We start from the raw sequence: 15,634 nt of genomic DNA on the forward strand, positions 1-15,634 counted from the left end.
TAATCAACTAAACTCTGGCGTGTACAGGCCAAACTTACTTTATTTCACAACATTTGACAGACACGCCATCTCAGGAATCAGGCTGGTTAATCTTCACTGCACACCCTCTATAGCAAATACATCCCTCTCATTGCAAATGGGTGTATTATTATACGCAGCACCCCAGGTATGGTCTCACCAAACCCTTATACGATTGCAGTAAGACCTCCTTACTAAAATACAAATCAAATTGAGGGGTGTGGGAAGGGGGACTGAGGGGTGGAGTGAGGGGAAGGCAGACTGGTTGATGGAATGAGGAGAGGTATAAATGCATGATTTGGATGAAAATGGTACTTTGTTTATTTGATTAGATTTGTTTGTTTGGTTATTTTATTACTGAAACATTTTCTTTGGTTGTGTGTTGCCCAGTCAGTGAAAGAACTACCTGAGATTACAATCCAAGCCGTCCACAGTGTTCAGACACAGGATAAAGGGAATGATGTTCAGTGCAAGAGAAAGCCAGTAAGGTCCGATTAAAGATAGTCCGAGGATTTCCAATATGGTAGATGACAGGTCAGGACCGCTCTCTAGTTGGTGATTCGGCTGTTCAGTTGCCTGATAAGAGCCGGGAAGATAGAGTCCATAAATCTGGAAATGTGCTTTTTCACACTTCTGTAACCTGCACCTGATGGGAGACGGGAAAAAGAGGGAGCGACCGGCTGGAGATGGGTCCTTGATTATGTTGGTGACCCTTCTGACACAGCGTGAAGTGTAGATCAAATCAATGGAAGGGAGGTTGGTTTGTGTGATGGTCTGAGGTACATCCACAACTAGCTGCAGTTTCTTGCGGTCTTGAATGGAGCTGTTCCCAAAGCAAGCTGTGACCCGTCCTGATAAAATGTTTTCTATGGCACATCTGTAGAAGTCGGTGAGAGTTGTAGGGAACATGCCGTACTTCCTAAAGGGCCTGTCCCACTTGGCCGTTAATTGCGCGTCATTTATGCGACATCGCTGCGTGGCGCCCCGGGATTTTTGGGATTCTCAAAATTCTCACGCGCCACCTGCGTGATGCGCAAATGACGCCCAAGTCGGACAGACCCTTAAGCCTTCTAACGAGGTAGAGGGGTTGCTGTGCTTCCTTGGCCATTGCTTTGATGTGGCTAGTCCATGACAAGTTGCTGGTGATATTTACTCCTAAGAACTTGAAGCGATCACCAGTAAGTTTGCAGACAACACAGTCATTGGTGGAGTTGTGGGAAAATGTTTGATGAGAGACGGCAGATTGAGTTTAACCTAGACAAGTGGAAAATTTCGTTGTCTCTGTACTGTACACTGACAATGACAATAAATTGAATCATTTCATTTCATTTCATTTCATTTCATTTCATTTCATGTTGAACTTTGGGAGGTCAAATAGAATCATAGTCATACACCTTGAAAACAGGCTCTTCAGCCCAACCTGCCACCACCGACCAATGTGCCTCACCTACACTCCTCCCACCAGCCTGCATTTGCTCCATATCCCTCTAAACCTAACCGATCCATGTACCTGTCTAACTGTTTTTTACATTGTGATAGTACCTGCCTAATCCTTCTCTAAAATCTTGCTCCTTGCACCCAACCCCCTATGTGGGTAATAGATAATTCTTATCATTTCCCATTAAAGTGAACTCCGTATTCAGCTGAAGTCCTCTAAAACGCCATTCCTGACTTTGGGCAACAAGACTTCAAAAGATCTATTCCTCTCATGATGTAATACTACACGATAAGATGGCCCCTCATCCTTGCATTCCAAGGATCAGAGACCCAAAAATTCAATTCCATAGCTTGTCCTGGCAAATCATCGTAAATCTTCTCTGTACCCTTTCTAGCTTGACATCATCTTTACTATAACACGGTGCCAAAAATTGAAAATGCAAAACTTTAAACCCGGCCTCCTCAATGTCATATACAACGCACACAACCCCCAACTTAAAAACTCAAATTGACTTCTTTTGGGGGATACGAATGCTGGGTGCCAAAAGCTCTTTTGACCAACCTATCTATCTGCGAACTGTGCCCTTATACTTGTGAGATCACTCTGCTCTCCAACTCCCCAGAATTCTAGCATTCACCAGTTTTGACACCCAATTAGAAAGCCTTAGCTGTCAAAGACAAGTTGGCCCTCATGTTCCCATTATTTTGGTCTCCAAATCTGAGGAAGGACTATATTGCCATAGAGGGAGATGCACTGAGACGGTTCACCAGACTGATTCCACCCGATGTCAGGACTGTCTTATTTTTTATACACCTGGATAAGACTTGGTTTCATACTCTCTGAATTCCAGGAGATTGAGAGGGGATCTATTCAAACTTACAAAGCTCTTAAGGGGTTGGACAGGCTAAATCTGCAGGAAGATTTTCCCGATGTTAGGGAAGTCCAGGACAAGGGGTCACAGCTTAAGGATAATGGGGAAATCCTTTAAAACCGAGATGAGAAGAACTTTTTTCACACACAGAGTGGTTAATCTCTGGAACTACTCCACAGAGGGTAGTTGAGGCCAGTTCTTCTGGCTATATGAAAGGCTGAGTGATGTGGCCCTTTTTGGCTAAGGGGATCATCTGCGATGGAGAGAAGGCAGGTACGGGATACAGTCTGATCAGCCAACACTCCCCATATTCTACCATGGCGGTGCAGGCTCGAACCCGAATTAGAAAGCCTATTAGCTGCACAAGACACATATGGACTAACTTTTCTATGATTTCTCTGGAGTTCAGCGGCTGAGGAGACGTGAAATATTCAATTAGGGAAGGCAAAGATGGGAAGACAGTCAGAGTCTATTTTGCTAGATGGAAATGTCCAGTACTAGAGGACAGAGCTTTAAGATGAGTAGAGAATGTTCACAAGAGATTTATGAGGCAAGTTTCTTACACAGAGAGTGGTCTGCGCCTGGAGGACATTGCCATGGGTGGTGGTGGATATGGATGCCACAGCAATATGTAAAAGCCATTGAGACAGACACATGAACAGACAGGGAATGCAGGAATACAGATCATGTACAGACAGTTGTGAACTAGAAATTGATATGGGTCGGCACGGATGGCACGATGGCGCAGCGGCAGAGTTGCTGCCTTACAGCACTTGCAGCGTCGGAGACCCGGAATTTGTACGTTCTCCCCGTGACATGTGTGGGTTTTTTCCGAGATCTTCAGTCTCCTCCCACACTCCGAAGACATACAGGTTTGTAGGTTAATTGGCTTGGTATAAATATAAATTGTCCCTGGTGTGTGTAGGGTAGTGTTAATATGCGGGGATCGCTGGTTGGTGCGGAATCGGTGGGCCAAAGGGCCTGTTTCCGTGCTGTATCTCTGAACTAAAACTAAACAGACACCATGGACCTCTCCCAAGCTACAACTAGTTCCTGCGCTGTACAGTATTGGGTTTTTATATTGAGTCATCTTTTCATACCCAGTTGAGCCCTGTTCTATATAGTCCTCAGCAACCTGCCTCTGATTCTCCCCCATCATAATGAGCTTTAGAAAATCTGTACACTCAATACTCTGTTGTTGGCCCACTAACAGTGGTGCCATCCATGCTCACATGAACCCTCCCCCATATTATTCAGGTTATCTCACTCCAGGAACGAAGGAACAGATCTCAGAAATAAAATCTATCTCCTTTGCATCGACTCCTCAGCCAGAAATCTACCTCCACGTTACACTGGGAACAAATCAAAAATTAAAGATTTTTGAAATCTTGCTTCTTCCAATCTTCAATAAGTTATAACATGTTTTGTGCAAGTCCACTGGTATGTTATCAAGTCAAGTCAAGTCAAGTCAAGTTTATCTGTCACATACACATACGAGATGTGCAGTGAAATGAAATTGGCAATGCTCGCGGACTTTTGTGCAAAAGACAAACAACAAAACAACCAAACAAATTATAAACACAATCATAACACACATATTCTTTTACATAATAAATAATGGAAGGAAAAACGTTCAGTAGAGTTAGTCCCTGGTAAGATAGGCGTTTACAGTCCGAATTGCCTCTGGGAAGAAACTCCTTCTCAACCTCTCCGTTTTCACCGCATGGCAACGGAGGCGTTTGCCTGACCGTAGAAGCAGCTGGAACAGTCCGTTGCAGGGGTGGAAGGGGTCTCCCATGATTTTATTTGCTCTGGAGTTGCACCTCCTGTTGTATAGTTCCTGCAGGAGGGCGAGTGAAGTTCCCATAGTGCGTTCGGCCGAACGCACTACTCTCTGCAGAGCCTTCTTGTCCTTGGCAGAGCAATTCCCAAACCAGATGGTAATGTTCCCGGACAAGATGCTTTCCACCGTCTAGGTTAATAATATGATGAATGTTGTCCAGCAGATACCCTCAAGATGCCTGTGGTTTCTTTGGTCTTCTTTCCGTCTTTACTTTCTCCTCAGTATTGTTTATATGTGTGGTTGCATCCTGCCAGAATGTATCTCTGTAGAGCCTTGCCACGCCTTTTACATGATCAATGTCCACACAATTGCTCCTGCACCTCAGAAACGTGATATTGAACACAACCAGATGGGCTTTCATCCATCAGGTGCAGAGCTATCCTGACACATATTCAATACTTATTTATCACATGTGACGTGTATAGGGCCACATATAGGGCCTCAAAGTTACAACGTGTTCAATGTTGTCCCAATGGTCCCTCTTCATTCTCAGTGTCTCCTCTCCATTCCGGGTCCCTGATTGTTCTCTCGGCAGCCCATCCCAGCCCGACCTCTGGTACCCACCACTGGCCCCTTGATCTCCAGCACCCACCACTGGCACCTCTGACCTCGAGCACCCACCACTGGCCTCTCTGACCTCAAGCAACCACCGTGGGCCCCTCGACCTCTGGCACCCACTGCTGGCCCCCTTTGACCTCTGGCACCCACTGTCCTCGACCGACCGCCATCGCTCACACTCACCGATGCTTGGCTGTAGGGTCCGTCCCTGTCCTCGTTCTCCGCGGCCACTTTGGGCAACGGGCTCGTCCTTTGTGGCGCTGGCTGCCAGCCGGGTCTGGTCTTGATCGGCTCTGTGCCGACACTCTGGGCTATATGACCTTCGCTGGGAGCTTCCCTCCTGCCAGAAGCCCCCACACAAACAAAACAAGCAAGCCATTGGCTTCAAAATATTCTCTCACACTACAGGCCTCTAATGCTGAATAAAATCAATCCAACCTCACATTGGCATCCATCCATGAACGATGCGCAAGAAATCCAGTGAGCCTGCGCGGACTGTCCTAATCATATATATATTTTTAATTTTAACTTTTACTTTGACATGCTACACCCTTATTTCCATGAATTTTGCTGAACTAACATTTCTGTTGTAGTTACACAACCCACTCCGCAGATGCCCAGGAGAGATATTGTATTCCTTGTCGACGGATCAGATCGGGCCCAGGCATCATTTCCTCTGCTCAAAACGTTCATGACCAACGTGGCAACAAACCTCGACATCGGGAGGGATAGGATCCGACTGGCTGTTGTGCAGTACGGTGACAATCCCGCACCTGAGTTCTTACTAAATACATACACTCGGAAATCTGATGTGGTGCAAGCGATCAGAGCCTTGAAGCCCAAAGGTGGCAGAGAAAGCAATACTGGCAGAGCCTTGGAGTATGTCAGAAGAAATGTGTTCACAAGGGCAGGCGGAAGTCGGAAGGATGAATACGTGCCTCAGTTCCTGATTCTTCTCACCGCCGGCGCATCGTCCGATGATGTCAGGCAGGCAGCACAGGCACTAAAAGTGGATGGCGTAGCTCCCTTCACTATCGGAACCAGGAATGCCGATACAACTGAACTGCAGCAGATCTCTTTGTCTCCTGATTACGTCTTCAAATTTATCGATTTGCAAAACATCGAAAGTATCAGGCAATACTTTATCGATCCCTTGGCCGATCTAGAAACCGATCGTATCATTGAAATCAGGGACTCCCAAGGTAAGAGAATGCAAAATTCCTCATGAGAAACTGCGGATGCTGGAAACACAAATTGGTGGATGAGGGAATGGATAGGCGACGTTTCAGGTCAGGATGTCTTCAGACTGACTGACTGCAGGTGGGGGGGGGGGGGGGGGGGGGGGGGAAAGTAAGAAAAGAGAGGTGGGTGGGGGGCAAAGAGATACAATTGAGGGGGAAGGGTGATCGATTGGCTGATGGCTGGAGTGACTGACAAAGACTGGATCTGAAAAGGAGAGCAGAGTGAAATGTAAAGCTGGAGAAAGGGATTGCGTGGAAGGGGATGGAGGAAAGAGAAAGAGGGAGGGCAGAAGAGAAATGACGGATTTGGGGATAGGAGATGAGTGTAAGAAGGAGGGGGGTGGAGCAGTGTTACTGGGGGGGATGGGGATGGAGTGGGAAAACTGGAATGCAGGGGGTTGCACAGGAAAGAGGGAGGGGGTAGGGCATATTACTGGAAATGGATAAAGCAGTGTTCATAGACGCCATTCCTCCAGTTTGTGTGAGTCCTAACTCCAGCAATTCCTCCAGCACCATTTGCTAACCATTTTAGCGCGCCTTGCCATTCTGGACCAACCTTCCTGTCTTTGGCGGTAAAGGGCCTGTCCCACTTGGGCGTCATTTGCACGTCACGCAGATGGCGCACGAAGATTTTGTACATCACAAAATCCTGGGGTGCCGCGGGCGACCACGTGTTGCTGCCTACGTCACCACGCATCATGCGCACGTTGTGCGTTGTGACGTGTAAATGATGTTGTGTAAATTATGCGCAAATGACGCCCAAGTGGGACAGGCCCTTTACCCCTAAAGAGAGGAAGGTTGGTCCGGAATGGCAAGGCACGCTAAACCATAAAACAACCATATAACAATTACAGCACGGAAACAGGCCATCTCGGCCCTACAAGTCTGTGCCGAAACAAAATTTTTTCCCCTTAGTCCCACCTGCCTGCACTCGTACCATAACCCTCCATTCCCTTCTCATCCATATGCCTATCCAATTTATTTTTAAATGATACCAATGAACCTGCCTCCACCACTTCCACTGGGAGCTCATTCCACACCGCCACCACTCTCTGCGTAAAGAAGTTCCCCCTCATATTACCCCTAAACTTCTGTCCCTTAATTCTGAAGTCATGTCCTCTTGTTTGAATCTTCCCTATTCTCAAAGGGAAAAGCTTGTCCACATCAACTCTGTCTATCCCTCTCATCATTTTAAAGACCTCTATCAGGTCCCCCCTTAACCTTCTGCGCTCCAAAGAATAAAGCCCTAACTTGTTCAACCTTTCTCTGTAACTTAGTTAACCAAACTAAAATGGTTAGCAAATGGTGGATGCAACAGACCTTGGCAGACAGAGCACGGGCACAGTGAAATGATTGCCGAGTCTGTTGCTAATGCAAAGGAAGTGTCATTGAGAGCACTGAATTAGTAGATGAGGTTTGAAGAGGTGCACGTGAGGCTCTGTCCCAGCTGGAAGAGCTGCTGCAATCCCTGGATGAAGAGGGGCGGAGGATGTATTGGGACAGCTGTTACTTCTATTGCAGTTGTGGGGGGGAGATTCTGAGGAGGGGGCGGGTTAGGTTGGAAGGAATGAGTGATCCAGTGAGCTGTGGAGGGTCTGGTCTCTGCAGACAGTGGAAAGGGAAGGGGATGAGAAGTTGTCAGTGACAATAGACAATAGACAATAGGTGCAGGAGTAGACCATTTGGCCCTTCGAGCCAGCATCGCCATTCATTGTGATCATGGCTGATCATCCACAATCAGTACCCCGTTCCTGCCTTCTCCCCATATCCCCTGCATCCACTATCCTTAAGAGCCCTATCAAGCTCTCTCTTGAAAGCATCCAGAGAACCAGCCTTCACATCCCTCTGAGACAGAGAATTCCACAGACTCACCACTCTCTGTGAGAAAAAGTGTTTACTCATCTCCGCTCTAAATGCCTTACCCCTTATTCTTAAACTGTGGCCCCTGGTTCTGGACTCCCCCAACATCAGGAACATGTTTCCTGCCTCTAGCGTGTCCAAACCCTTAATAATTTTAGATGTTTCAATAATATATCATCTTATCCTTCTAAATTCCAGAGTATACAAGCCCAGGTGATCCATTATTTCAACATGGCGGTGGATTCACTTTGAAGGTGGCAAGAAATGTTGGAACCAGCTGGATCTCATGATTGTTAACTCCCCTTCCCATTCTCATACTGTTGTTTCCATCCTGAATTCCATTGCAAACTGGATGTCTAACTGGAGGAATAACGCCTCATATTCCACTTGGGTAGATTATAGGGAGAAGGCAGGCATGGGTTATTGATTGTGGATGATCCGCCATGATCACAATGAATGGCGATGCTAGCTAGAAGGGCAAAATGGCCTCCTCCTGCACTTATTTTCTATGTTTCTGTTTATGTCTATTACAATCTATCCCCTTCCACCATATCCCTTTCTCCAGCTTTACATTTGATTCCTCTACGATTTTGAAACCCTTTTTTCTCCTTTCCAGTTCTAGACTTTGTCATCAACTCCACCATGTGCCATTCACCCACCCATCCCTTGCCTGTATCCACCTATCACTTGCCCATGTGATTTGTCTCATGCCCATCTCTCTCTTCCAGCTTTATCCCGCCTTCCACAATCAGTGTGAGGAAGGGTCCCGACCGAACCACCTCGACCTACCTGATCTCCTGGTTGCCAAACACCTTAACTCCCCCTCCCATTCCCATGCTAGCCTTTCTGGCCTCTGTCTCCTCTGGTGAGTCCCAGTGCAAATTGGGGGAACGGCACCTCATATTTCGCTTGGGCAGCTTGCACCCCAGTGGTATGAATAATGACTTGTCTAACTTCAAGTAACCTTTGCTTTCCCTCTCCCTCCACTCCCCTCCCTTCCCAGTTCTCCCACCTGTCTAACTGACCCTCTGATTACATTTTATCCCCGTTTGTTTTGTTCTCACCTTCTCTGAGCTAACAATAGTCGATTCTACATTTCCCTTGAACTTCATCTCTTTTGATCTCTTTACACTTCCTTATCTCTGTAACTCCCTCTCCCCTGATACTCAGTCTGAAGAAGAGTCTCGATCCGCTACGTCACCCATTCCTTCTATCCAGCGATGCTGCCTGTCCCGCTGAGTTACTCCAGCATGTTGTGTTTATCTGCGAAATGTTGTCTATCTGCTCCCTTCACAGATGCTGCTGAGTTCCTTCAGCACTCTGTGTTTTGCTCTATTTCACTAAGTACTGTGTAAAAAGCCTCATTGTTGGTTAGCGTTGACCTAATCAATATTCATATCTCTGGGAAGGATAAAATCTAAAACAGCAAAACACTTTGCTTCTGTGAGTGGTATCGATTTATTGTGCCACAGTGTGCTGTCCTAGATGCATTATTCTACAGAATTGAGACTAATAGCCCTGTCCCACGGTGCAAGTTCATTCCAAGAGCTCTCCCGAGTTTAAAAAAAAATCAAACTCGTGGTAAGCATGGAGAATGAACGTAGAGGGTACGTCGGAGCTTGGGGACGTCTCTTAGCGGCTCGTAACGCTAACGGTAAGTATTCGGGAAGACTCTATAATGGCAGGTATGCATGGGAAGACTCATGAAGATTTTTCAACATGTTGAAAAATGTCCACGAGAGCCCCGAGTACTGACAAGCGGCCATTACCGTAAATCTCCGCGTTCGAATCAGGGCAAACTCGGGTGTACTCTTTGAATGAACTCGCACAGTGGGACAGGGGTTTAAAGCATCGCAATGAAACAGAATTAAAGTTGTTCCAGGACAAAGTGAATCAAAAATGCTGCTTTACGTTGTAGGCACAAAATGCTGGATTAACTCAGCGGGACAGGCAGCATCTCTGGATGGAAGGAATGGGTGACATTTTAGGGCCGAGCGTCTGAAGAAGGGCCTCAACCCGAAACGCCACCCATTCCTTCTCTCCAGAGATGCTGCCTGTCCTGCTGAGTTACTCCAGCGTTTGTGTCTAGGCAAGTTGCGGCCTATCTGTGAGCGTCTGCACTGCTGGAGTGGGCTCCTTAAGATGATGAGTTAATGTTCCATACCCATAATTGAACAAAAGGATTATTTCAAACATTGAATTATATAATTTGCACATAAGTGTACCCAGAGGTTTGTATAGGTTTCTAGTGATTGAATAAAATACTAACGTCTCTTCTGCAATGATAGAAAAAGTAATCGTGCTTATTTTCTAGGTGCCAATATCGACAAGAGAGATATTGTCTTCGCATTCGATGGGTCGGTCAATGCGAGATCAGCATTTCCTGCGTTGCGTTCCTTCATTTCTGCAACGGTGGATAAAATGGATGTCGGGATTGATGCAGTCCGTGTTGCCGTGGTACAGTATAGCGATGATGCCAGAGCAGAATTCCTCTTAAATACGCACTCCACGAAGCGTGAAGTTGTAAATGCAATCAACAACCTGCAACATAAAGGCGGGCAGGAGGTTAGAATTGGCGAGGTGTTAAACTATGTCAAAAGCAACGTTTTCACCAGGGCTGGTGGGAGCAGAATCGACGAGGGCGTGCCTCAGTTCCTGGTGCTACTCACAGCTGGTAAATCAGCTGATCCAGTTGCCCGGCCATCACTGGCACTGAAGGAAGCTGGTGTGGCAACTATTGGCATTGGATCCAGAGACGCAGATGACGAAGATCTCCGACATATTTCGCTATCTCCCAAGTACACGCACAAGATCCCGGACCTGCGGAGAGTGATCAGCTTACAACAGCAAATATTTGAACCGTTGACTGAACTGGATACGGTGACGATACGTCAGGTCTACCAGCAGCATCCAGTGGAAAGTAAGGAAGACAGAGGTTTTTTCAAACCGTTGAATATAAGTATTGGGATGTCACGGTGTTGTTATACGAAAGATTGGGCAGGTGGCACTTGGAATATTGGGATCAGCTCCGATTGCCACAAGCATCTTGGAGGAAGGATGTAGCAGGGTACATGTATCAGCATAGAAACAGAAACATAGAAAATAGGAGCAGGAGTAGGCCATTCGGCCCTTTGAGCCTGCACCGCCATTCAATATGATCATGGCTGATCATCCAACTCAGTATCCCGTACCTGCCTTCTCTCCATACCCCCTGATCCCTTTAGCCACAAGGGCCACATCTAACTCCCTCTTAAATATAGCCAATGAACTGGCCTCAACTACCTTTTGTGGCAGAGAGTTCCAGAGATTCACCACTCACTGTATAAAAAATGTTTTTCTCATCTCGGTCCTAAAGGATTTCCCCTTTATCCTTAAACTGTGACCCCTTGTCCTGGACTTCCCAACATTGGGAACAATCTTCCTGCATCTAGCCTGTCCAACCCCTTAAGAATTTAATACGTTTCTATAAGATCCCCCCTCAATCTCCTGAATTCTAGCGAGTACAAGCCGAGCCTATCCAGTCTTTCTTCATATGAAAGTCCTGACATCCCAGGAATCAGTCTGGTGAATCTTCTCTGTACTCCCTCTTTGGCCAGAATGTCTTTCCTCAGATTTGGAGACCAAAACTGTACGCAATACTCCAGGTGTGGTCTCACCAAGACCATGTACAACTGCAATAGAACCTCCCTGCTCCTATACTCAAATCCTTTTGCATGTGGCTTAAGGAACTACTGTGGGGGAGGGACGGAGAAAGAGGGAAAGCAAGGGTTACTTGAAGCTGGAGAAATCAATATTCTTACCCCTGGTTGACACAAAATGCTGGAGTAAGTCAGCGGGATAGGGCAGCATCTCTGGAGAGAAGGAATGGGTGACGTTTCGGTTCAAGACCCTTCTTCAAACCAATGTCAGGGTAGAGGGAGGAATGTAGATAAGGTAGTGTAACTCAAATCCTTTTGCTGTGAATGCTAACATACCATTTGCTTTCTTCACTGCCTGCTGCACCTGAGAGGTGCCCTGAGAGCTCGTGTGATTTCCAAGATTTGTCCCTGGATATTGTGGATCTCCTGAAAATGTTGATACAACTTCATGAAACCTTGAAAACGTTGATAACACACAAAAAACCTTGCAAATTTCACAAAAATGCCAATTACCGATTGAGAAACGGTCTTGAGAATATACCTTTTGCTCTATGCAATTGTTTGACATTCCTGGAAAATAAAATAAAAAATATATGTGATTATAAGTGTAGTATGCGTTGAGAGTAAAACTATGCTCAATATTCTGGTGTTGCCCATTGCCAGCCAATTAATTGGTATTGTTGTTTTGCAGCTTCTAGTCGTGACAAGAAAGACATTGTGTTTTTAATCGATGGGTCTAACAATGTTGGGGTTCAAGATTTTGCCCACATTCGTGATTTTATCCAGAACATAATTAATAATCTTGATATTGGAACCAACGCAGTTCGTGTTGGTCTGGCACAATATAGCAACAATGGGAAAACTGAGTTCCTCTTGAAACACCACACAAAGAAAGAAACCCTTCAAAATGCCATACGGCGAATTAGACCAAAAGGAGGTGCACTTATGAACATGGGGATAGGTTTGGACTTTGTCATGAAAAATCATTTCACCAGACAGGCTGGAGGTCGAAAGGACGAAGGAGTTCCCCAGTATCTGATCATCATCAACGGAGGAAAATCCAGAGACAATATTCAACGTTACTTAGGGCCATTAAAAAATTCAGGAATTCATGTTTTTGGCATAGGCGCAAAGAACGCGGATCAAAATGAACTCCAACGAATTGCAACAGTTAAATATGGTACCTACGTAGTCGATACCTTTCAGGAACTTAAACGTGTACAAGAGACTGTGAAGGAACGCTTGCAATTGGAAGATCCCAATATATATGATACGCCAGAACCACCCACTGAAAGTGAGTACCTCAGGCTAGGAGTGAATGTTGTTAGTAGCGGTGGGCTTCATTTCTTTGCTTTTTCAACAAAAGCATTAATAAGGTACAACATGTTGTATTAGCAAGATCTGACGGTGATGTGCTATTTACATGCTTGTACGATAAAATGTGAATTCCAGACTACAGTACATATAATCACCCCACATTATTAAAAAGGGAACGTTTTCCATTTGGATAACATTGAGTAATTTGGTTTGAGGGCTATGGTATTTTAATAATTTTGTGCCTACTCTTTCAAAACTATTCGTGACATTTGAGTTAAAATGTTAAAAGCTAAATTTAATTTGCTTCCAACAAAACATAACTGACCACACATTTCATTAAAGATTTTTATTTTTGAGAAAATGTTGTTAATTTGTATCATCTAGGGAAATCAATTTCAAATAATCTGCAAAGATTAGCAGACGTCACTGTTTTGTTTCTTGGGGTATTTTCACTCCTCTGATGTTTATGATTAACCTTGATTTAGTTGCAGCCAACATATTATTTCTTGTATTTCTGCTGTCTTCCATCCGATACTTACATTCATTGCTATTCAAAGCTCTCTGAGGCCTTTAAAATAGCCTATGCACTTAACTTGAGAGAATTGAAAGGTAGGAACATTTTAAAAGAAATGTTGAACTGTGGTAAATAGTGGGCAAAACTATTTCCAGGAAAATGGGCAGATTGGAAGATCGATGTTCTTTGTTTTTATATATCATTCATGGTGAGATGACTGTCTGTCAGCCAAGAGCCACAGCAGTTGGTGTTTGAAGTCTAAACTTGGGAAGGGAGAGATGGCCCATCATGGTTTTACTCATTGTCCAATAACTCCAGAAGGGGCAGCACCAGCAACAGAACTATTGAGGGTGGATTATACTTTGCAGTGGTACTTCATGAAGTGGCTGCCTCACGGCAGCGTAAGGTGATAAGGAATAGGAGTAGAACTAGGCGATTTGGCCCATCTACTCCGCCATTCAATCATGGCTAATCTATCTCTCCCTCCAAACCCCATTCTTCTGCCTTCTCCCCACAACCCCCGATACCCGTACTAATCAAGAATCTATCTATCTCTGCCTTAAAAATATCCACTGACTTGGCCTTCACAGCCTTCCGTGGCAAAGAATTCCACAGATTCACCACTCTCTGACTAAAGAAGTTTCTCCTCATCTCCTTGCTAAAAGAACGTCCTTTAATTCTGAAGCTATGACCTCCAGTGCTAGACTCTCCCACCAGTGGAAACATCCTCTCCACATCCACTCTATCAAAGCCTTTTACTGTTATGTATGTTTCAATGAGATCTCCACTCATTCACACAATCCGGGCTCCTACGTGAATGAAAAGATGTGCATTTATGCGTGATAGTAAAGAGAACCTCGTGCATCAGATACCCACATCCCCGGCATCATAACACAACATCCACAGATAATAGGTGATACCGTATAGGAAGGGAAGGTGGTAAAATAGCAAATATGGTTTGAAATTCTATTTTGAATATTGATAAAGATGATGTTTTTTCTAATTTCATTCTCTTTCATTTGCTTTTCAAGATTTCAATCAGAATAAAGCTGACATTGTATTCATTCTGGATGGCTCCATTAACATTGGAAGGCAAAACTTCCCCCGCCTCACGGAGTTTGTTTCCAACATAGTTGACGCTATCTTTCTTGATGACGGTTCTCTCCAGGTGGGAGTAGTCCAATATAATTCTGATGCCAACAACGAATTCTACCTCAATTCTTACCAGACAAGGGACAATGTTCTCAAGGCTATTGAGGATATAGTGTACAAGGGAGGCACAACCTTGAACACAGGGGCAGCCTTGCGCTTTGTTAAGAACAATCAATTCATCAAGTCGGCGGGGAGCAGGATTGAAGAAGGAGTTCCGCAAATCGCTTTCCTATTAATTGGCGGCAAGTCCAGCGACGATGCCGTGGCAGCGGCAACAGAGCTGAAGAATGCGGGGTTCAAGATTATCTCCATTGGCGTGCAGGACGCGAACGTACCTGAAATTACCCAAATCGCAAGTGAACCAGCCGTGGTCTTCAGAGTGGCAGATATGAACACGCTCTCTGAACTGACCGAGCAAGTTTTATTAGCCACGACCGATATGATTGCTGGCGAAGGTCAACTCTGCCCACCATTAAATGAAGTTGTAAGAAGTAAGAACAAATTAATCACTTTCCCACAACATATAAACTCATCGCATGCTCCAAGCATGAGTTATTAAGTGCTTTATTTTAGTTCTCCGAGTCAAGTATTGTCACCAACTGGGAGAAGGGGTACAATTAAAAGGCAGTCTCCAATTGGCATTCCATGCAAGCAGAGTTGCTGCTTTACAGCACTGGAGACCCAGGTTCGATCCCGACTACGGGTGCTGTCTGTACGGAGTTTGTACAGTAGGTTTTCCCTGTGACCCATGTGGGTTTTCTCCGAGATCTTCAATTTCCCCCCACACTCCAAAGACGTACAGGTTTGTAGGTTAATTGGCTTGGTATAAGTGTAAATTGTCCCTCTTGTGGTAGTGTAGGAGAGTGTTAGTGTGCGGGGATCGCTGGTTGGTGCGGACTAGGCGGGCCAAAGGACATGTTTCCGTGCTGTATCTCTAAACTAAACTAAACTAAACTAATGCAGATGTTGGATTCTCATTTTGATCATTGCCTTTGGTGCAATTCCCAAGCTATCAACTATGCAAAAAAAAACTATTCTCGGTTCAAGTTCCCCATGTGGAGCTGGCTGAGTTCACACGCAAGCTGGGAAGGGTACAAAGAAGATTTACCTGGATGTTGCCAGGACTCATTAGACAATAGACAATAGGTGCAGGAGTAGGCCATTCGTCCCTTCGAGCCAGCACC

General features: G+C 45.3%; 1 protein-coding gene across 4 annotated transcripts in view; it reads left to right on the forward strand.

Moving 5' to 3' along the window:
* The window catches only part of LOC129698580 (collagen alpha-3(VI) chain-like), a 163,360-nt gene that overhangs the window by 69,944 nt on the left and 77,782 nt on the right, over positions 1–15,634 (forward strand). For all 4 annotated transcript variants that reach the window (XM_055637672.1, XM_055637671.1, XM_055637673.1 and 1 more), the window contains 4 exons: positions 5,322–5,930; positions 10,144–10,749; positions 12,159–12,761; positions 14,330–14,941. In XM_055637672.1, the coding sequence (XP_055493647.1) occupies positions 5,322–5,930; positions 10,144–10,749; positions 12,159–12,761; positions 14,330–14,941 (2,430 nt within the window). The remainder of the gene's footprint in view (positions 1–5,321; positions 5,931–10,143; positions 10,750–12,158; positions 12,762–14,329; positions 14,942–15,634) is intronic.

This window comes from Leucoraja erinacea, chromosome 7, assembly GCF_028641065.1.
Source record: "Leucoraja erinacea ecotype New England chromosome 7, Leri_hhj_1, whole genome shotgun sequence".
NCBI classification, from domain to species: Eukaryota; Metazoa; Chordata; class Chondrichthyes; order Rajiformes; family Rajidae; genus Leucoraja; species Leucoraja erinaceus.